We start from the raw sequence: 22,852 nt of genomic DNA, 5'->3' as shown, positions 1-22,852 counted from the left end.
TGGGTAAGTAGTTCCTCCTTTAGCTATGAGAAGTTTCATTGACTGAAGCCTTCTTCTCTCAACTCGTCAAAGTCATTCTCCATTGAGCTTTGTTCCGCTGCTGGCAATGAGCTGCATTCCTTTGGAGGGGGAGATGCGCTCTGATTTTTTGAATTTCCAGCTTTTCTGCACTGCTTTTTCCCCATCTTTGTGGTTTCATCTTCCTTTGGTCTTTGATGATGGTGACATACTGATGGGGTTTTCGTGTGGATGTCCTTTCTGTTTGTTAGTTTTCCTTCTAATAGTTAGGACCCTCAGCTGCAGGTCTGTTGGATTTTGCTTGAGGTCCACTTCCGACCCTGTTTGCCTGGGTATCAGCAGCAGAGGCTGCAGAAGCTAGAATATTGCTGAACAGTGAGTGTTGCTGTCTGATTCTTGCTCTGGAAGCTTTGTCTCAGAGGTGTACCCCACGGTGTGAGGTGTGAGGTGTCAGTCTGCACCTAGTGGGGGTTGTCTCCCAGTTAGGCTACTCAGGGGTCAGGGACCCACTTGAGCAGGCAGTCTGCCCGTTCTCAGATCTCAACCTCCATGGTGGGAGAACCACTGCTCTCTTCAAAGCTGTCAGACAGGGACTTATACATCTATAGAGGTTTCTGCTGCTTTTTGTTTAGCTATGCCCTGTCCCCAGAGGTGGAGTCTACAGAGGCAGGCAGGCCTCCTTGAGCTGCAGTGGGGTCCACCCAATTCGAGCTTCCCTGTGGCTTTGTTTACCTACTTAAGCCTCAGCAATGGTGGGCGCCCCTCCCCCAGCGTTGCTGCCGCCTTGCAGTTAGATCTCAGACTGCTGTGCTAGCAATGAGGGAGGCTCCGTGGGTGTGCAACCCTCCAGACCAGGTGTGGGATATAATCTCCTGGTGTGCCATTTGCTAAGACCCTTGGTGAAGCTCAGTATTAGGGTGGGAGTTACCTGCTTTTCCAGGTGTTGTGTGTCTGTTTCCTTTGGCTAGGAAAAGGAATTCCCTTCCCCTTTGCGCTTACCAGGTGAGGTGATGCCTCGCCCTGCTTCAGCTCTCGCTGGTCGGGCTGCACCCGCTGACCAGCACTGACTATCTGACACGCCCAGTGAGATGAACCCAGTACCTCAGTTGAAAATGCAGAAATCACCCATCTTCTGTGTCGCTCATGCTGAGAGCTGGAGGCTGGAGCTGTTCCTATTCAGCCATCTTGGGCACCCCCCCCCCCCCCCGCACTCATTTTTATTCCTCTATTGACTGCACTTCTAAATTGAGCAAAGTTTTTGAGATGCTTTTTGGAGTCTGCTGCTGATTTGGTACAAACTTGAGCTTGGAGGGAATAAGAGCTGACTTGGTTTGGAAAGGCTTATTTGAATAGCTGACAGAATAAATCCTGCTCTTCCACATCTGAATTTTTCCAGACTATGCATTAATGGTCTTTCTTCCAACTACATTTTTCATCATGTGCCACTTCCTCCCTCCTCTTCAGCTGCATTGACCGTTCTGTTCTGCATATTCACCATCCTCCCTTCCTCTGCAGGCCACTGGTACATAGTGAGTGCATCCTCTGCCTGAAACGCTTTTCCTTCCCCTCTTCACTTCTGCAGCTCCTTCTCATTTCCCATCTTCTAGCTTCATTGTTGCTTCCTCAGAAAATCATGCTTGGGTCAACTATTCCTATTACAGATTTTTATACTATCTTTTACCTCTCCTTTATGAAAGATGCCACACTTAACAGTTGACATTTTTTTTGTGATCTTTCTATATTTTTCTTCCACTGCATTTTAACCTCCCTGTGATGTCAAGGATCATATTTGGTTCAATTCATCATTTTATTACTAGGACTTAATATAATATTGAAGCACATAGTGTGCACTCAATAAATATTGAATGAATGTAAGAATGAATGAGTGTGTTAAATGAATAAAGAAGTTGAGAGATTATTTTATTAAATGGATTAATAGATTAGGTCAGTAAACAATTGAAAACAGTCGAGTGAACAAATGAATCTATGGACGTTAAAAAAAAAAGTTAAGATCAACAACTTGCATTATCCTATAGAAAAATTTTGAATTTGTCTATTATTATAAAAGAAGAGGTGATAATGAAAACTAAAAACACAAAATCAAATGTAAATGATTTGGGAACTGCCTCCTATTTTAGAGGCTTTAAGTAAGTAGTCATTCACCTTGGTGAGAGCATAATGGAAGATTATGAATAGGGAAAAACAGCACACAAAGGAGCTAATTCACATGCTCTGATACATTGTCCAGTTTCAGAGTCCTGACTTTCCCTTTTGAAAAACATTCTTTGGTGCCTAGCATCTAAATCTTGCATATAGAAGTAAATGTTCTGGAGTAGAATGTACTTCCATTCTGTGCAATGTAAAAAAAATAAAAAGAAAGGAAAACTTCCACAACTGCTCTTCTAAGTTCCTTAGCATTGACCCAAATCCTATCAAAAATAATGATTGTGAGATTTCATGGGGATGGAGCCTTTTTCAAAGAGGCCTAGTAATGGTTTTATGTTCTTGGAATAAGTATCAGCTTGGCTAGGCCTACTTGGAAGCCTAAACACACATACTTCTCACCCTATAAATATTAGGAACAATAATTTTCAACCCCTTCCAGGACAAGGATGATGATTCCCTTCTGCCCAGATTTGCTAACTACTGGTACTTGGAACTGAGTCTTTTGGAGTACAGTTCACCATGGCAAGATTGCTTAGGAGTTTCTTCTAAAACAAGTGTGTTCTCTATTCTACTGTATGTCAGCTAGTTGGAAAAGCAGCTAAAAGTGAGATGTGGCCTAATGAAATGAATCATAGTGTCTCAAATCCCACTAGATGAGTGCTAGCCAATTTATAAATCTAGGGACTCCTTTATAATTTAAAAAGATTTTGTGGATCCCTTTATTAAAATAAGAAAATTTGATAGAAACAAATGACTCCAATAAAGTGAGAAAAACTGTTTAATGATTTTTATCTAGAGTGCCTACCTGCAGCCTAAATTAACAGAATATATGTGTATGCATATGTGTATGCATAATGGCTTAAAGCCACTCTTTGCATAGCCCTCCCCTCTCTCCCTCTAGTACCAGGATTCAAGGCCTGTTAGCTTGGAATCATTGCTCCAACTTTTGCATTAAGGAGTTTATTTAAAAATCATTTCCAACTGGAATTGTCTAATTACAAATGAATTTTTGATCTGAGCTCATAAGTTTCCCAAAGCCAGCAAACTAGAAGTGTTAGTGTGTTGAAGCTGCTATAACAAAAATACCATAAACATGGTAGCTTATAGACAACAAATGTTTATTTCTGATATTTTGGAAGCTGGAAGTGTGAGACCAGGGTGCCAGCATGGCCGGGTTCTGCTGAAGGCCCCCTTCTAGGTTGCAGACTGCCAACCTCTCACTGTGTCTTCACATGGTAGAAGGGGTTAGAATCTTTTGGGCCTCTTTTAGAAGGGTACTAATCCCATTCATAAGGTGCTTCACACTTGTGAAGGGCTTCACCCCATAAGGTCTTCACCTCTTAAAGGTCCTCTTAAAGGTCAGGCGTTCGAGACCAGCCTGGCCAACATGGTGGAACCCCATATCTACTAAAAATACAAAAATTAGCCAGGTGTCGTGGTGGGCACCTGTAGTCCCAGCTACTCAGCAGGCTGAGGCAGGAGAATAGCTTGAACCCGGGAGGCAGAGGTTGCAGTGAGCCAAGATCGTGCCATTGCACTCCAGCCTGGGCAACAAGAGCGAAACTCCTTCTCAAAAAAAAAGAAAAGAAAGATGGAGAAGTCATTAAGGACCAGTTTTGGAGATTCTTGAATGACAAGCTTAGAAGTTCCCTATTTAACATCCCATTTTCCCTTCCAAAAATTCCCAGTAATGTATTTCAGGTAAATTGAAGAGCAGTTAAGGATTGAGTGCATAAACCGCTAGAGTCCCTCTTAAGTGAATAAGGGAGAAGACATCTGACTATTTAAAACTACTCAGAAATTAATACTGGTTAACTTGGGTAAGCTATAATATGATTGTTTTCCACAAGTCACTTTGTTCCTTATATAGCAGTAATAGTTTGGCTTTTTTGGATCAAATAACTAAATTGTCATTACCTGTGTTATAATCATGAGGATGCTGAATTGAACAAAGAAACAAAATGGAAACAAGATAATCTCTTGTTAAGATTATCTCTTGGCCAAGTGGCTCACGCATGTAATCCCAGCAATTTGGGAGGTCGAGGTGGGTGGATCATGTGAGGTCAGGAGTTCCAGAACAGCCTGGCCACCATGGCAAAACCCTATCTCTACTAAAAGTACAAAAATTAGCTGGACATGGCAGTGCACGCTTATAGTCCCAGCTACCTGGGAGGCTGAGGCAGGAGAATCACTTGAACCCGGGAGGCAAAGGTTGCAGTCAGCCAGGACTGCGCCACTGCACTCCAGCCTGGGTAACAGAGTGAGACTGTCTCCAAAAAAAAAAAAAATTATCTCTTGGTAATCTGTATAAGAATGAAAAAATATGTATGTTAGTTCCACATTTTGATTAAATTTCAGGAATCTTCAGTGCTATAGAGGAGACTCCTGTTAATGTTGGGTGATAGCCCTACAGTCATGAATAAGAGATGGTTAGGAAGCATATATTTAATAGGTTTTTCCCTTGGTTTTATTTTATGTGTCCTGTCTTGGTATTTAATGTGTATGTAACATGTCTGTATTTAATGGATTTAAGCTGCTAAATAGTTAATCTGTGTGCTGGGTGATTTACTCACTGGATGGGCAAACGCCATAGAGAGACTTTTATCTTGAGGTCAGTGTATTGGTAGGCCTGGTTATGAGTACATCAAATGGAAGTGTCCTTGTCTGTGACTGAACTATTATAATTGATAGCTTATTATTTCCCAAGGCAACTGTTCCCAGACCTTTTCTGCTGTATTAGCCTGAGTCATGGATGAGATTCACTTGTGGGATATACCCCTGTAGGCATCCTTGAGGTGCTGCACAACTCCCCGGGTGATAACCATTATTCCCCGACTCATGAAGGTGTATTACAATTAGAGTAAATAGAGTCTTGTAAAATGGGGAAACTAAATCTTCTATTCATAACTTAAAAAGTATTTATAACTAAATTAGGTATTTTGTTGGTGAAAAAATAACTGTTCTAAAGTAATAGTTCTACCCATGTTTAGTATTTGTGTCCACTCAGATGATCATATTGGTGATGGGACTGCTGATTAAATTGCCAAACTTGAAATCACTGAGTAAATATAGAGGATAGTTAAGGTCTCCAAAGCAAGTCTGAGGCAAGCATTCAGGTGTCTGCAATTCACTGAAAGAGTGTTCTCCAGGAAAAACCTGCAAGGAAAAGCAGAATAAGGAAGAAGGAGGAACCAAACAAGGATGGGGTCTTAGGTAAAGTCTAGCTTAAGTCTAATCCAGAAGGGAGATTTCTGGAACATAAACTGTGCCTCAGACCCATTTCCACCTTGAGGTAATGAGGCTAGCTTTTTTTTTAAAATCCGTATTAATCACTTCCAAAGCTACCCTTAAGTGGGGTTGCAGAAGTGGTAGGAATCAAAAATCTTTGATTTTGCTTATATATGAGAATATTGTGAAAAAAAAAATTGATTTTCCAATGGGAGGAGCCATCCCTAAGGATGAGTGGGTATCTGCCCAGTTGTCTTTTCAATATGACTTGACTTTTCCAGGACTGTATAATGGAGGAGAAGTAGCTTCTACCCTGAGGAAATTATGTCTAATGGTTCAATATCCTGGGGGTTCTCCTGGCCTGTGTAGTGGAACACATCTGACCCTGGCAGGACAATCAAATACCATCAAGTAACTGATGGTCCAATTAAAGTGAGGTGCAACCTTGAGCAATTATCTGGTTAATTTGGCATCTATCCAGATAATTGGCTCCCAAATTAGAAAAACATTAAGGCTAAACTAAAAGTTATTTCATAGGGACTTTCACAAGCGCTCATCTGCATCTAAGTCTGATTTCTCAACTGCCTCGTTGAGCCAGATTACAAAATAATCAAATGTGCTGAGTGTGATCAGCATCTAATGAGAGGACAAATGTGTTTCTTACCCAACTGCAGTCATCTAGGCAAGAGCTTTACTTAAGTTGTCATGAAGAGGGAAGCTGTGTACTTGGCTCTCAAAATCAAATTTGGTATCTTTATCAAGTTATTGAGCATATACTTACCAGTAGTAGGAGGATGTCATTACTCATCTTACTATGAAAACTGACAGAATTACATGTGAACGCCTTTGCAAACCTAAAGGTGTTTATAACAATATAAGAAAGTTTGGGGGTTTTTTTGTTTTTTTTTTTTTTGTTTTTTTTTTTTGTTTGTTTGTTTTGCTCTTAGTTAGTATTCATACCAAAAACTTAGAGATAGCCACGAAATCACCAGTAAATCCCAGTTCTGTGCTTCCCATTTTTTCTGCAGATTGCAATAATCTGGGGAACTCTTTAATATCCTGATGGCATGCCCATACTCGTTATCAACTAATTAAGTCTCTGGTCCTAGGAACCAGGCATTTTTCCTTAAAGCTCCCCAGTTGTGACTCCAAAGAGCAAAAGGATTTGAGAACTATTGCTTTAATTGATCAGGTTTAAAAAGTCATTGAATTTTCCTAAAATATTGATTCTCAGGCTTTATCATAATCTAGAGGACATGTTAATACACAGATTGCTGAGCTCTACCCTGAGAATTTCTGATACAGTAGTTCTAGAGAGGGGTCTGGGAATTTATATTTCTAACAAGTGATGTTGATGCTGATGCTGCTGATCCAAGACCACCCTTTGAGAACCACTGTCCTAAAATAGGAAATCTGTCCTACACAGAGGGCTTTTGTTGTTGTTTTAAAAAATTGAACATAGTCTCCCTACCAAAACATCTGATTTTTGGATCAAAAAGCACTCTGAATCCAAAGTACCCCTGTATGAGAGAAAGAGCAGGCGTCAGAGATTCCAACCATGGCTGAAGGCCCCATTTCAACAAGAGAGTGAGTAGGAATAAAGCACACAGGATGTCTTGACAGACTGCCATGGGAGGATTGAGCTAAAGTGCTGCATGGCATGACTCTGGTCGTTAAAGCCAACTGAGGGGAGACATTGAAAGCTGATAAATATTATGATACATATTATGATAATCCCTTACATCAATTCCCCCAAAGAAATGCAATCAGTGAGTTACAGTTTAAAATATTACTCTAGAATGCAGCCTAAGGCATCACGGAGCATTAATGCTTTATATACAATCCTATAACCAAAATCTCTGAATCTTCTGTAAAACTGCTGTGAAGAGATTATCCATCTTGAAGTCTGTAGTCCTTTACATAAAGATATTTCCAATAAATTTCTCATAAAATGTAGAATTTCTCTCTTAAAAGAAGAAAGTTTGCATCTTCTAGTAAAGAAGCCAAGTTTTTCATCAGTCAGAAAGAAATAATGTTATTTTTTTTCTTTGGCCAGTCTGGGACTAATTTAACTCTGTTGTACTAATTCTAGTGAGATTGTTTTCTACATTTCCACCGTTTGAATTGAGTCATATTTTAAATGTATTTACTACTTTATGTCTTTTACCATTATCTACCTCAAGTTCTTTGAATTTGTGAATGAATACATAAATGAAGTAACTATTTTTCCCCCTCCACCACCTTCTGGCAAAATTGATTGCATTTGGGGAGCCTAATCTAAAGAGTATTAATTAGATTGACATTCAAGATTTGGTAGTGGGGAGTGTTGTCATCAAGATAGCCAAAAGGGAAGCCCCAGACCCTTATTCCCCAATGGACCAATTGCCGTTGAAAGAAATAAAATCAGTTAAGAGATTTCTGCACTCCAGTCAAGTGTAAAGCCAATAACATGAAAGCACTGTAGGAAAATGTATGGCACTCGCTTGCTAGAGGACCTCCTACTGCCCTCAGCATAGCACAGAGGTATCAGTAGAAAACTTCCAATTCCTAATTTCTTGCTGAGGAGGGAAAGAAAAGAGTGGAAAGTACCTCTAATATTTTTACTTTTGAGGGAGAAGTACTACCTGAGGGAGTGGTTTCTGTTTTGCCTGAATCTAAGTGATGATGGAAACTGGGCTATGTGGGAGGCCCCATGAGAACAAAGGATATCAACATGGCTTGGTCTGGTATCAGGCTGTACCACAGACACTAGGGGAGGTCCAGTACCAACAGAGGGAAATCTAGTGCTCCCTACAGCACTAGAAAGTCCACAGTATCTGATAAAGACACAAAGGGAAGCTCCTGAGTAGAAACCAACAAGTCTTCAATTAGGGGATTACATACAAAAGCCCAGCGAAGACACATCACCAGAAAAGGCTTGAGAGATCTGCAGAATCTCCAGCTGGATGATTGTTCTCAGACTGCAGAGACTAGGAGAAGTGTCTTATTTTTTAAATGCCAGAATTCCAACAGAAGATAATAAAGCACACATAGAAACCAGAAGACATGACCCAACCAAAGGAACAAATTATATTTACAGAAATCAACCCTAAAGAAATAGAGGTGTATCAATTACCAAAGAATTCTAATTACTCTCATAAAGATGCTCAAGAAATTAAGAGACAGTACAAATAGATAACTACAGGAAATCAGGTAAATGAGGCATGAACAAAATGAGAGTATCAACAGAGATAAAAGATGAAAATTGACTCAAAGAAATTCTGGAGCTGAAAAATACAATATGTGAATTCAGAATACAGTAGTCAGTTTACTAGAGAGATTTAACAATAGGCTTGACCAGACAGAAAAAAATAATCAGCAATTCAAAGACAGAACATTAGAAATTATTGAGGCAGAGGAGCAAAAAGGAAAAAATAATGAGGAAAAATGAAGAAAGCTGAAGGGTCTATGGGACACCATCAAGTGCAACAATATAAGTGTTACATAATTTGCAGAGAATAAAGACAGAAAATGACAAGAGAGCCTATCTGAAGAAAAAATGGCTGAAAACTTCCCAAGTCTGAGCAAGGAAATGGACTCACAAATTTTAGAAGCTCAAGAACTGCAACTAGGATGAATCCAAAGAGATCTACACTGAGACACATTATAATCAAAGTGTCAAAAGTCAAGAGACCAAAAGAAAATCCTGAAAGCAGCAAGAGAAAAGCAACTCATCACAAACAAGTGTGCATCTATAAGATTATCAACAGATTCTTCAGCAGAAACTGCATGTTAAAAGGGAGTGGGATGATCTACTCAAAGTGCTGAAAGAAAGAGCTGCCAATCAAGAATACTATATCTGGCAAACTGCCCTTCCAAAATGAGGGAGAAATTGAAACTTTCGCAGATAAACAAAAGCTGAATGAGTTTATCACCACCAAGTCTACCCTCTAAGAAATGCTGAAGGGAGTCCTTCAAGTTGAAATGAAAGGATGATAAATAACACAAAACCATATGAAAATGTAAAACTCCTAGATAAAGGTAAACATACAGACAAATATAAAATCCTGTAATATTGTAGGTACAAAAATCACTTTTATAAAAATCTGGTATAGAATTTTTTTAAAAGTATAAAAGGTAACTATAAATCTATATTAATAACTATACAATATAAAAGGAGGTAATTTGTGTCATCAGTAACAAAGTGGGGGAGCATATAAATAAATAGTTTTTATACATGATTGAAGTTAAATTGTTGCCAGCTTGAATAGATTATTATAACTTTAAGATGAGCTGTATAATTACAGTGGTAACCACAAAGATAATATCTATATAATATACACAAAGGGAAATGAGCAGTGAATCAAAACATAGTCATTTTTAAAAATAAAGGAAACACAAGGCTGGGTGCAGTGGCTCATGCCTGTAATCCCAGCACTTTGGGAGGCTGAGACAGGCAGATCACTTGAGGCCAGGAGTTCAAGACCAGCCTGGCCAACATGGTGAAACCGCGTGTCTACTAAAAATACAAAGTTTAGCTGGGTGTAGTGGCGCATGCCTGTAATCCCAGCTACTTAGGAGGCTGAGGTATGAGACTCACTTGAACCCGAGAGGCGGAGGCTGCAGTGAGCCAAGATCATACCACTGTACTCCAGCCTAGGTGACAGAGTAAGACTCTGTCTCAAAAATAAACAAATAAAAATGAAAACAAAAATCAAGGACACAAAAGAAGACAGAAAGAGGAGAAAGGGTAAACACAAAAGCTACATAAAACAGTTGAACAAAATGGCAATTGTAAGCCCTTCTCTATCTCTATTTTAAATATAAATTGATTAAATGCCCCAATATAAAGATATAGGTTGACTGAATGGATTAAAAACAAACAGGATCTAACTATATGCTGTCTATAAGAGACACGCTTTTGATCTAGGGATACACACAAGCTGAAAATGAAAGAATAGAAGAAAATAATCCACGCAAACCAGAACCTAAAGAGAGCAGGGGTGACAGTATTAATATCAGACAAAATAAACTTTAAGACAAAAACTGTCACAGAGACAAAGAAAACATTATATAATGACAAAAGGACTGATTCATCAGAAAAATGTAACTGTTAGAAATATGTATGCACCTAGTATTAGAGCTTCCAAGTGTATGAGGCAAACATTGACAGAACTAAAGAGAGAAATAGCAACACAATAGTAGGATACTTTGATACTCTATTTTCAATCATGGATAGAGCAATCAGACAAAAGACAAATAAGGAAGCAGAGGATGTGAACAACACTATAGGCCAGTTGGACCTAATAAGCATATAAAGAACACTGCTCCCTACTACAGCAGAATATGAAATCTACTCATGCACACATGGAACAGTGTCCATAAAAGACCATATGTTAGAGTACAAATAAGTTTTAACAGATTTAAGAAAATTGAAATCATACGTAATATCCTCTCTGACTATAATGGAATGAAAGTAGAAATTGATAGCAGAGGGAAAACAGGAAATCCACAAATACGTAAAAATTAAACAACTCATTCTTAAGCAACGAATGGGTCAAAGAAGAAGTTACAGTGTAATTTAGAAAATATCAGGAGACAAATGGAAATGAAAATACAACATACCAAAACTTATGGATGCAGCAAAAGTAGTAATAAGAGGGAGGTTAATAATGATAAATTCTTACATTAAAAAAGAAGAAATATCTCAAATCAACACCCTAACTTTGCACCACAAGGAACTAGAAAAAGATTTTAAAAACTGAAAAATCAACAGAAGTAACGAAATAATATATATTAGAGCAGAGATAAAGGAAATATAGAACAGAAAAATAATAGGGAAAAAATCAGTGTAAACAAGAGTTGATTTTTAAAAAGATCAACCAGATTGAAAAACCCGTAGTAGACTGAGAAAAGAGAGTACTCAAGTAAATAAAATCAGAAATTAAAGAAGAGACATAAAACAGATGATTCAGAAATAAAAAGGAGTATAAAGACCACTATAAATAATCATTCACTGAAAAATCAGATAACCTAGAAGAAGCAGATGAATTGCTAGAAACATACAACTGCTTAAGACTGAGTCTTGAAGGAATAGAAATGTGAATAGACTTAAAACTCGTAAGGAGATTGAAGCAGTAATTTTAAACCTCCCAATAAAGAAAATTTCTGGACCAGATGCCTCACTGGAGAATTCTACCAAATGTTTAAAGAAAAATTAACACCAGTTTTCCCCAAACGCTTCCAAAGAATTGAAGAAGTGGGACCACATTTAAACTCTTCCTGTAAGCGCAGCATTGTCTTAAAACCAAAAACAAACAAGGACACAAGAAAACTACAGACCATAACCCTGATGAACACTGATCCAAAAATTGTCAACAAAATATTAGCATACTCAACTCAGCAGCACATTAAAAGGATTATACACAATGTCAAATTGGAATTATACCTGAAATGCAAAGATGACTCAACATACAAAAATCAATTAATATAATACACTGCAGAATGAAGGACCAGAACCACATGATCATTCCAATTGATGAAGAAAAAGCATTTGACAAAATTCAATACCATGTCTTTTTTTTTTTTTTTTTTTTTCACTCTGTCGCCCAAGCTGCAGTGCAGTGATGTCATTTTGGCTCACTGCAACCTCCACCTCCCAGGTTCAAGCATATCTCCCACCTGTGCCTCCTGAGTAGCTGGGATTACAGGCGCACGCCACCATGCCTGGCTAATTTTTGTATTTTTAGTAGAGATGGGGTTTCACCATGTTGGCCAGGCTGGTCTCAAACTCCTGACCTCAAGTGATCCTCCTGCCTCGGCTTCCCAAATTGCTGGGATTACAGGCGTGAGCCACTGTGCCCGCCCTAATTTCAATATATTTTCATGATAAAAACACTCAACAAAGTAGAGAAGGAAAGTACCTCAACCTAATGAAAGCCTTAATAAAAAATTTTACTTCTTTCCTTTCCAATTTGGATGGCTTTTATTTATGTATTTACTTATTTATTCTTTCTCTAATTGCTCTGCCTAGGACTTCCAATACTAGGTTAAATAGAAGTGCTGAGAATGGGCATCCTTGCTTTGTTTCTGATCTTAGAGAAAAAGCTTTCAATTTTTCACTGCTAAGCATGATGTTACTCATCCACCTTACAGTCGGAAAATTAAAAACAGAATTACCATATGACCTGGCAATCAAAACATTTGGTATATATTCAAAATAATTGAAAACAGCATCCTGAAGAGAAATTTGCACACCTATATTAATTGCAGTATTATTCACAATAACGAGGAGGTGGAAGCAACCTAAATGTCCATGGATAGTTGAAAGGATAGAGAAAATGTGTTTATGTACATACAATGGACTATTATTTCTGTTATGTATTACAACATAAATGAACCTTGAGGATATTATGCTAATGAAATGAGCCAGTCACAAAAAGCAAATACTGCATGATTCCACTTTGTGAGATGTCTAACATAGTCAAACTCATAGAAACAGAAAGTAGTGTTGTTACCAGAGGCTAGGAGAGAGGAGGAGGAAATGGGGAGCTGGATAATGAGTATCAACTTTTAATGTTGCAAAACAAAAACATTCTAGCAATGAGTTGCACAAAAGTGTGCATATAGTTAACACTACTGTACTGTACACTTAAACCTGGTCAAGATGGTAAATTTTTTGTTATGTGCTTTTTACCACAATTTTAAAAATAGAAGATTTAGCAGTATTTTTCAAACTTGAAGGCTCGTATGAATTACTTGGGAATTTTGTTAAGTTTTGATTCCAATTTCAGGTCTGAGGTAGGGGCTGGAATTCTGCATTTCTAGTAAACTTCAAGGTGATGCCAATGCTTCTGCTCTAGGGATCACATTTTCAGTGGCAAAAAGTTGTAAAATCATAGGTCTCTGTCTCTCTCATAGTGGATGGAGTTCAGGAGTGTGTATGTTTAACAAGCTTATCCTCGTGATTTTTATGGTCAGTTAAATTGAGTTTATTTGAGGTGCCACAGATCTATACTCCACTGTCTAGATCCCTTTGCTATCCAATCTTAAGCCATCACAGCAGAGTACCTTTCTAACTCATAAGATTATGTACAGGTTGGAAGGAGGACAGGACTGTTCTGCTGTTATAACCACCCTGTGTCCAGTTAATCCATGCTTCCCTTGTTACATTATCCAAGAGTGCAACATGACCCAACAAAACTTCTATCAGTCATGTGAGGCATTTTTTTTTAACAGAAGAAGAGCATTGGCACCAACAACATTTCATCTCTGCCTTTTCCAGCATGAGAAGACCACGGTTCTTCTAGACTCCTAAAGAAAGTCATTTGTACTTAGTGTAAGGCATGTTGCTTTTAGTAAAGTCTTTTGAATGTGATGAAAATGAACATAGCACAAAGGCAAAATATATGCTTTCATTGCCTACAAAACTGTTTCTGGTGCTTTACTGAAAAAGCATGATAAGCAAGATATCAGTCACTGCCGCATTACATAAACATAGCTCATCTACATTGTAATATGGTTCTGGTGAACCTGCATGTCTAGAGTAGAGCCTGTATCACTGAAGTGCATGAAACTGCTGTGATACCTTGTGTCACAAAGCCTCAGGGGACACATTCTTTGAGCAAGTAAACTCAAAAGTGAAGTTCTTACCTTCTCAGTGCTGGGTCAGCTATTGGGCATACTGGGGAGGAAAGAGGAGACCATGTGCTTCTGCAGAACAAGACCCAAATCTGGGGAAAGCTGAACTTCCAGGGTGTACTTGCCCTGTTACCTTTCCCTAAGTTTATGTTGTGGGAAACGCAGGGAAAGGCAGTTACCTGCTAGAGCTAGCTCAGTGGCAGGGGCTGATTCTATGTATCTCTTCTCAATCCAGCATTCAGTGACTTCATGTTGATAGCTTGAAATTGGCCAAAGTAGGAATAGTTACACCACAGAAATTGGCAAGGACTACAAACCAAATTCTTTGGTGTTTTATTTTGTTTTCTTTTGTTTAGAGAGCCACTTGTAAAACATTTACTATCACACCAGTTCAGATGATGTGGTAGTATAAACAGCCCATGTGGTATTTCTTGGATAATTTGTTTCATTAGACTGAGGTACAACTCCAAGGAGGATGTCATGTCCTGTACACAGGACTGGAAATTGAAGAAGCCATTCACAACCCTATATGAAGGGGAGCAAGGGATATGGTATCCAGGCAAAGCCTCATGAGAAGGGAATTTCCTGTTTTGAACTGAATCCCTGACTTCTTTCCTGCAATGTACATTAATTCATCAGATATTGATTAAATATCAACATTTTTTATAAGACACAAAAGGAAAAGAGGCTTTTACTTGAATTATGCCAGAAGTCAGACAAAAGAAAGATGGTTGCTTTTTGGCTGGGCATGGTGGCTCACGCCTATAATCCCAGCACTTTGGGAGGCCAAAGCAGGAAGATGACTTGAAGTCAGGAGTTCAAGACCAGCCTGGCCAACATGGTGAAACCCCATCCCGACTAAAAATACAAGAAAATAAAAAGATTACCAGGTGTGGTGGCTCACACCTGTAGTCCCAGCTACTCAAGAGGCTGAGGCAGGAGAATCGCTTGAACCCAGGAGGCAGAGGCTGCAGTTAGCCGCGAGATCACACCACTGCACTCCAGCCTGGGTGACAGAGCAGGACTCTATCTCAGAAAAAAAAAAAAAAAAAAAAAAAAAAAAAAGCAGATTGTTGCTTTTTAAAAATTTACTCAATTCTTCAATAGATTCATTGATTAAATATCAACTTTGTGTCAAGCACCAGGCCAGGTCCAAGGGATATACAGATCTAGGATACATATTCTTGCCTTCAAGGAACTGATGTTCTAATAATAGCTAATAACAAGAGCTACTATTTCCTAACCACTGAAATTCTAGGGTTCCCACTGTCATAGTCTGATGACTCTCTTCTGTTCATTCAGCAGACATTGCATACTATACACTGCTTGCCTAACCGAGGGCATGAGTTTGTGTAAGAGTGTAAGACACTGACATATAAATGAAATATCACCAATTTGGACTGATATAAGAAAGCCAATGTGATTACAGAGTGTTTAAAATGCAGACTGTCTTATTATCTTTATAAGGATAGGATGGCTCAAAGGAGGTTAATGAGAATTTAGCAGCTGAGGCCCTACTTAAAGCATTATATAAGAATTTTTTTAAATCAACCTGTTGATTATTTATATAAGAAATAAAGTTCTAAAATGTCTTTAAAATATTTTTCTGGGAATAAGAAAAAACTTCCACCTATGTTCATGTAACTAATTTTTGACTTTTCAGATCTTTTATTAAAAAAAATAAAAAGGCCACACCTGATCCTACTTGTTGACAGAGAAAGATGAGAGATCTTGAAATGGCTCCTGTGCTCAAAAGTATTTGTCAGTTATAGAGCCCGAAGTGCCAATATTGAAGACATATTTCTTACCCAAAGCAGCAAGTAATACTCAGCAGTAAAAAGGAACAAAAAACTCCTAAAGGTCACATGCTGTGTAATTACACACCACACACACACAGACTCTTTCACACATTCATATGTATCTAAAACATTCTCACAATGACTAAAAGTAATGGGGAAGAGGTCAGTGGTTTCCAGGAGTTACAGAGGGGAGGTAGGAGGAGGCTGGATTTGACTATGAAGGGGAAGCAAGAGGAAGATCCCTGTGACAATAGAATAGTTCCCTATCTCAATTTCCCGGTGCTTTTGCCCGGTCTACATGTGTGATATATACACATTATACCAAGTATCAGTTTCTTTGTTTTGATATTTAACTGTATCTACATAAGATGTAACCATTGGGGGAGACTGGGTGAAGGACGCACAGGACCTCTCTGTATTGTATTTGGTACTTTCTGTGGGTCTATAATTATTTGAAAATAAACATTTTCTGTTTTCAAACAATGTGTTTCTCTGACTCTAAGAAATTTTTCAACATAAAAAAATCTGTGATAATGGTGGTTGGGGTAGTGCAGTAGTGGAAATAACAGTGGAGAGGGGAGGTATGAAACTCTTAATCTGGATCAAATACTGTGCTAAGTACTTTATGTTCAATACATGTATTGTTTTATTTAATCCTGAAAACAATCTTGTGATTGTAATTTTTTTTGTTTTATAATAACGTGCCCAAAGGAATAGGAGTTTATAAACCCAAGAGCTGCCCATGGAAGAAGCATTATTGGAGTCATCAGGAAACAGGGCATTCAGTAAATTAGACCAAAACAATAGGAGGATGGATATTAGGGACATTAGAAGGGACACATCATGCTAACATCAAAATGGAAAAATCATCTACTTCAGAGTTGTGTTGAGAGTCTCCTCGTTAATATCATTATAATCAGAGAGCACTGAATTTTTTTTTTTTTTTAAGAGAGAGGGTCTCACTGTCACCCAAGCTGCAGTGTAGTGGTATGATCCTAGCTCACTGCAGCCTTGAACTCCTGAGTTCAAGTGATCTTCTCACCTCAGCCTTCCAAGAAGCAAGGACTACAGGCATGCACCACTACACCTGACTAATTTTTTTTATTTTTTGTAGAAACTGAGTCTCACTGTGTTGCTGAGGCTGGTCTTGAACTCCTGGTTTCAAGTGATCCTCCCACCTTGGCCTCCCAAAGTGCTGGGATTACAGGCGTGAGCCACCACATCTGACCTCAGAGAGGGCTGATTTTTGAATCAGCCATTCTAAAACAGTGGACCTAGAAAGAAGAAATCTTCTACCAGTAGTCTTCTTTCTAGATACCAATCCAACAGGCCAGAAGAAATTTGGGGTCTCATAATCTGATACCAGTATTTTCTCCTCAGTAGTGAAAAGAGTTGAATTAATGCATTCACTCTAAGCTTGTTTTGGGGGAATGATGAGGTAATAGTTAAAGAGAGTAGACAAAGGTTAAAGTAATAAGAAATGCTGAACTTCCAAAAAAGCTGGCCTTAATATTCTCCTTCAACTGGCAGTGTTCCCAGTGATGCTTCTATCACAGACTGTGATAGAACTGGCATACATAATAATCCTTTCTTCTTCAATAATATAGTAAGACATCACATCCATATATTTCCCAAATAGGACTGCCACTGCCTATCTAGTTAAGGAGTTATCATTCTACTGTTTCTCTTGAGAAATGACACTAAGGCAAAAGACTTTTGTTTTTAAGGGGTTCTATTGGCCACTTAAAATACCCTTGATATATGACCAGAAGTCACTGAATTAACTAAAAACAAATAGTTGTGAATTACATAGAGGGCTTCTCTCAGCCACATGCTTCTCATAGATAATGTAATAAAGATCATTGATAAATAATAAAAAGTTGCATTTCTCACATGGGAGAGGTCCCATAATACAGCTCATTCGAACACTGAGGGAGTGGTGCCCTCTAGCAGTGCATGTGAGAAATATTATCATGTAAGTATATTAAATATAGCAAATAAGGATCTCCCACTATCTCAGCTACTCTAAGACATAAGGGGTAATTTGACAGTTGGTTTTGTCTTTTCCGAGCTACTAGAAACCTACTGAAATTTCACTTCCATGTGCACTAATTTTTTAAGTGCCAGCAAAGGTTAGATTCTAATAGTGCCCTTTTGGGGACTTTACCAATAACTTTTAAAATGTCATTATCTGTGAATGTCACATAAAACAGGTCCCTTTCTCTTTTCCTTCAGACCTGCCTTAGATCAGTGTTTGGGGATGAGAATAAAGGGTACAAATAGGAAAAAACATCATCCTACAAGCTGAACAGCATCTCAGGTGCAAAAGATGGTCACAAAATGGGAGAATATTAAGAAATCGATTAATGGCTCAAGTATTCAAAAACTGATGAAGTTCTGACTCTTTTCCCTTAAAAGCACTGCAGTTTATGGTTACAACTGATAGATTTGCAGGGTTCGATAACTTCAGAAGCTAATTAAGTAAACTGAGTAAACAAAAGAAAAGAACTTGATTTTTGGGTTTTTTTTGAGATGGAGTCTAGCTCTGTCCCCCAGGCTGGAGCACAGTGGCACAATCTTGGCTCACTGCAACCTCCGCCTCCCACGTTCAAGTGATTCTCATGCTTCAGCCTCCCCATTAGCTGGGATTACAGACGTACAACACCACGCCCGGCTAATTTTTGTATTTTTAGTAGAGACGGGGTTTCGCCATGTTGGCCAGGCTGGTCTTGAAATCCTGACCTCGTGATCTGCCTACGTCACCCTCCCAAAGTGCTGGGATTACAGATATGAGCCATCCTGCCCGGCCTTGAATTTTTAATTCCATTTTAATTAGTGAAAGAAGTTCAAGCCAGTCTTATCTCTAAGATATTCAAAAGATTATATGGCACACAAATAGTACGTTACAAATGCTTTTGAAACTGAAAGGTGTGTTTTCTGGTTTCTGTCTATCTGATATGCTGTTTCAAATCCTGTAAAAGCAAAATATAGTTTTTTGACAAATATGCCCATGTGTTGTGCACAGTTTGATTTATGTAAACTCATTTCAAATGCAACTGCAGAATTCCTCCTGAATGGATGAAAAATGTCTGCCTAAAGTGATAAAAATATATGTGTGTAGAAAGATATGGTTTTAAGAAGGGATTTTTATGAGATACAGATTTGTAACTCAATTTCCTTTAAATATTCCTTTAAAATATTCTTAAAAAAAAAAACTTCAAGAATACCTGACTTTTTTTTTTTTTTTTTTTTTTTTTTTTACATTTTTGTGTCAGTTCAGGGGTTTGCATTGAGTTTGCTCTGCTGAAACACTTTTCTGTGACTTAGCTTATGTGGGATTGGTAAGTAGGGGAGTGATGTCAGTGTGACATAGACCCTGGATTTGTTCAGGTATTTTACTAAGTACCAGCAACGAAACACAAAGCCCACAAACACAGATTAACACAGCTAGCCAAGGGAAAATACTTACTGCACGTGATTCCCATTCATGCCACATTCTTCCTCTTGGCACAGTTTGGCCACGTACTCTTACATGGCAGTGCTTATTGCGTAATTCTCAGTCTTTCTATTTGCACTTATTCCATAGCTTAGCAATCTCAACTCTTCTTTCTTCCATTAAGCCACCTTCTCATGCATGTGCACACACACATACACACACTGCATTTTTTATAGTAGTTATTATGAATTTAACTTATCTTTTAAATCATGTTTATATTTAATTATGCTTGATAATTACTGGGATGGTTATTGTTTTTGCAATGTTCTCGTTACATAAATATTGAGTAGGTATGTCCTGACCCTGTCTTTTTCATAAACCCTACAATTTTTATTACATGATTTTGCAGACCACACAAGAAATACATTTATCTTATTGCAGCAAAAACATTTGTACATCTGTACTTGCCCTCTACTTATTAATTGCAATTATTATCTTTGAATTACTCCCAGAATTATAGACTTCCCTCATAAATCTGAGGTAAACAGATTGAGATATCAATTGCCTACAAGATTCATTTTTAAAATTTTACCTTCCCATGAGAATACCAGCCCCAGGTGTACATTGCATGGCCCCATTAAAAAGTAACCTTTCCATCTTTATTTGTTTCTGGGCAGTTACTGAAAGTATTTCCACAACAAAAGAATGTAATCAAGATTTAATTTGCTTCCACTGAAGTTTATTTTCATTTTTAAAAATCATTAGCCTATGATTTAGGAATTTTTAAGAAATTGGCCCTCATTACCCCCCAAGCCCCCGCATTCACCTAACACACGCTCCCAGTCCTCCTTTCAGTAATTTGTGGTTTATATTTAAATTTTACATTCAACATGGTCTTAAGTATTAAATTCCACCAGGTCAGACTGCAGTGAGTCAGGGTTTTAAAATATGGTAAGATTCCAAGAAATGAATCCTTCCATTCTAAAATCTCTTCTTGCATATTAATTCAATTAACTCAGAAGAAAATAGATATTTTCCAGGAAAAAAATGTCTTTTATTTTACTTTTGTGAGAATACAAATACGTATCTTTTGTTTTAGGAAAGAAATAATTCTCTAATAGTATTTCCATATAACTATGTTACTGGTGTTAGCATGAGTGAATTTTTTAGAACACTAGTGGTAAGCATATAATAAAGCTTTCTCAATACCTACACTCCAAAAGCAAGTCACAGCTTCTCCTAAATGAGCCAAGTACTTGCAGTGAAAAGCTAAACAAAGCCTTGTTTTTAAGGAGAAGCTTACAGAGGGTTACAATATAGAGAGTTCAGCATGTTCTCTAATGGAGATATATATGAACAGAGTACCATGGGACAAAGCAGAGGTGGTGACCATATCAGAGAGGGAATGCTTTAACCTACACAATTAAAAAAAATATATTCTTATGGAGTTCCTAATTTTGTTTCTTTCTCTTTCAATTTTCTGAAATTTTAAAATGTTTATTCACTTGAACATACAATAATTTTCTTTAAAAGAATCCCTCCACAGGGAGATGAGAATATTCTGTGTCTTGATCTTCATGGTGGTGTATATCAGATTCATCAAACTGTACACACACAAATGGTACACTGTACCAAATACAAATTATACCTCAAAGTTTAATAAATCCATCAAAACATACAGTGTTCCATACTTTAAAAAAATTAGCTTCCTTCCTTTGATGATCAAGGTGGCAATAAGTGTATTAGAGAAAGAAAAAGATGTCAGGCGCTGTGGCTCATGCCTGTAATCCCAGCACTTTGGGAGGCCAAGGCAGGCGGATCATGAGGTCAAGAGATCAAGACCATCCTGGCCAACATAGTGAAAGCCCATCTCTACTAAAATACAAAAATTAGCTGGGCATGGTGGTGCGTGCGTGTAGTCCCAGCTACTCGGGAGGTTGAGGCAGGAGAATCACTTGAACCCGGAGGTGGAGGTTGCAGTGAGCTGGGATCACGCCACTGCACTCCAGCCTGGCGACAGAGCAAGATTCCATCTGAAAGAAAGAAAGAAAGGAGGGGAGACAGAGAGAGAGAGAGAAAGGGGGGGAAGGAAGGAAGGAAGGAAGGAAGGAGGGAGGGAGGGAGGAAGGAATTATCTCATGGAAGGCTGTCTTGCATAATAATTATTTTTTCACTGTCTTTCAGCTGTAGGTCCAGATTTTTCAAGAACACTCCTGAAAAGAGTCACTCTTGTCAAAGTGGGAGGTGAAGTTGTCATTGAGTGTAAACCAAAAGCATCTCCAAAACCTGTTTACACCTGGAAGAAAGGAAGGGACATATTAAAAGAAAATGAAAGGTACTGTCTTGAATTATTTTCAATATTTGGTTAACCTGTAATAATTTTTTGGTCCGTTATTAATAATTCTAAGGGGAAGGTGGGGTGAGTGTCTGCTATTCCTGGACTAAGTGTTAAAAAAAAGAACAGAAGCTTTGGAAGGATGAGTGGTACATTATTGATCTTTATAGTCCTTCTGGATTTGGGAATTCTACAAAGCACTCCCTGCAGAGATAGATCACATGATCCCTGCTGAAGACTGCCAGAGCTGCCTGAAGATGAACAGTTAGAAACATCCTCCTTAATTTTAGCTTGAAATTTTTGTCCCCACCTTTCCGCATCCTAAGTCCTTTGGCATATGTAAATAAGCCCAGGTCTTAATTGCTATGACAACCCTTCAATTATATGGCAGTGGCTATTATGTCTCCTGTTAGTTTCTCCTTTTTTGAGGCTATCTCTAATTTCAAAACTCATTCTTCATGCAGCAGATTATTATGCCTGATTTTTATTTCAGTTACATCTTTTTGAGACAACAGGTTCTTTTTCTTTCTAATATCTAAACTCTTCGTCTGTATATTTCTTACACATGAATTACATTTAGAATGCATGTAGTGTATACAGTGCAAATATATAGGAGTTATTTGAGGTTTTACATTAGCTTGCATGAAATGGCAGGTGTCTCTAAGACCTTTTCTTGGCTGTCACCCCTGCAAAATATCCCCTACCTTTTTCTGTAATCTACTTAATCTGTTGCAAAATGGTAATTATGTGGGATCTGTTTGTCACCTATAAGACAGGATTTGCCAGCTGTATATATAATGATTTTAATTAATGCTAAAGGTCAAGTACTCAAGGATGCAAGAAGGAAACCTATAAAAACGTGTGTGTATCTACCCTTTACACCTGTACACCTTTGGATTTGCATATACAAATTAGATCTGATGATGACAGTGTTGTCCATTGTAACGGTTTTTGTAAACAAACCTGGTATGGTTTATAAATGGTGTATTCATACATATATTATTTTTTAATGCTTGCTATGGACTAGGGAGTAACACATGTATTAAATTCATAGTCTGCATCCCTTTCTGATTTCTAGTATATCAAGAAAGCAGTGTAGTTCGTTGAATGTTGACATGGCATTCAAATTTGTAGCCAAACCTGAAAATCGATAGCATAATTGCTTATTTTGCAGTCTTCAACTTGAGATTCATTTTCTATTTTATTTAATTCAGTGTTCCTTAAAATGTGGCACATGAGATGACTTTTAAT

At 38.0% G+C, this 22,852-nt stretch overlaps 1 protein-coding gene across 14 annotated transcripts in view; it reads left to right on the top strand.

The window, feature by feature from the left end:
• CNTN4 (contactin 4) overlaps nucleotides 1-22,852 on the top strand; it is a 976,967-nt gene that overhangs the window by 818,055 nt on the left and 136,060 nt on the right. For all 14 annotated transcript variants that reach the window (XM_073009922.1, XM_007985035.3, XM_073009921.1 and 11 more), the window contains one exon: nucleotides 21,451-21,601. In XM_073009922.1, coding sequence (XP_072866023.1) covers nucleotides 21,451-21,601 — 151 coding nt within the window. The remainder of the gene's footprint in view (nucleotides 1-21,450; nucleotides 21,602-22,852) is intronic.

The sequence above is a fragment of the Chlorocebus sabaeus genome, chromosome 22 (genome assembly GCF_047675955.1).
Source record: "Chlorocebus sabaeus isolate Y175 chromosome 22, mChlSab1.0.hap1, whole genome shotgun sequence".
NCBI classification, from domain to species: Eukaryota; Metazoa; Chordata; class Mammalia; order Primates; family Cercopithecidae; genus Chlorocebus; species Chlorocebus sabaeus.
This window is presented reverse-complemented; position numbering and strand designations above follow the sequence as displayed.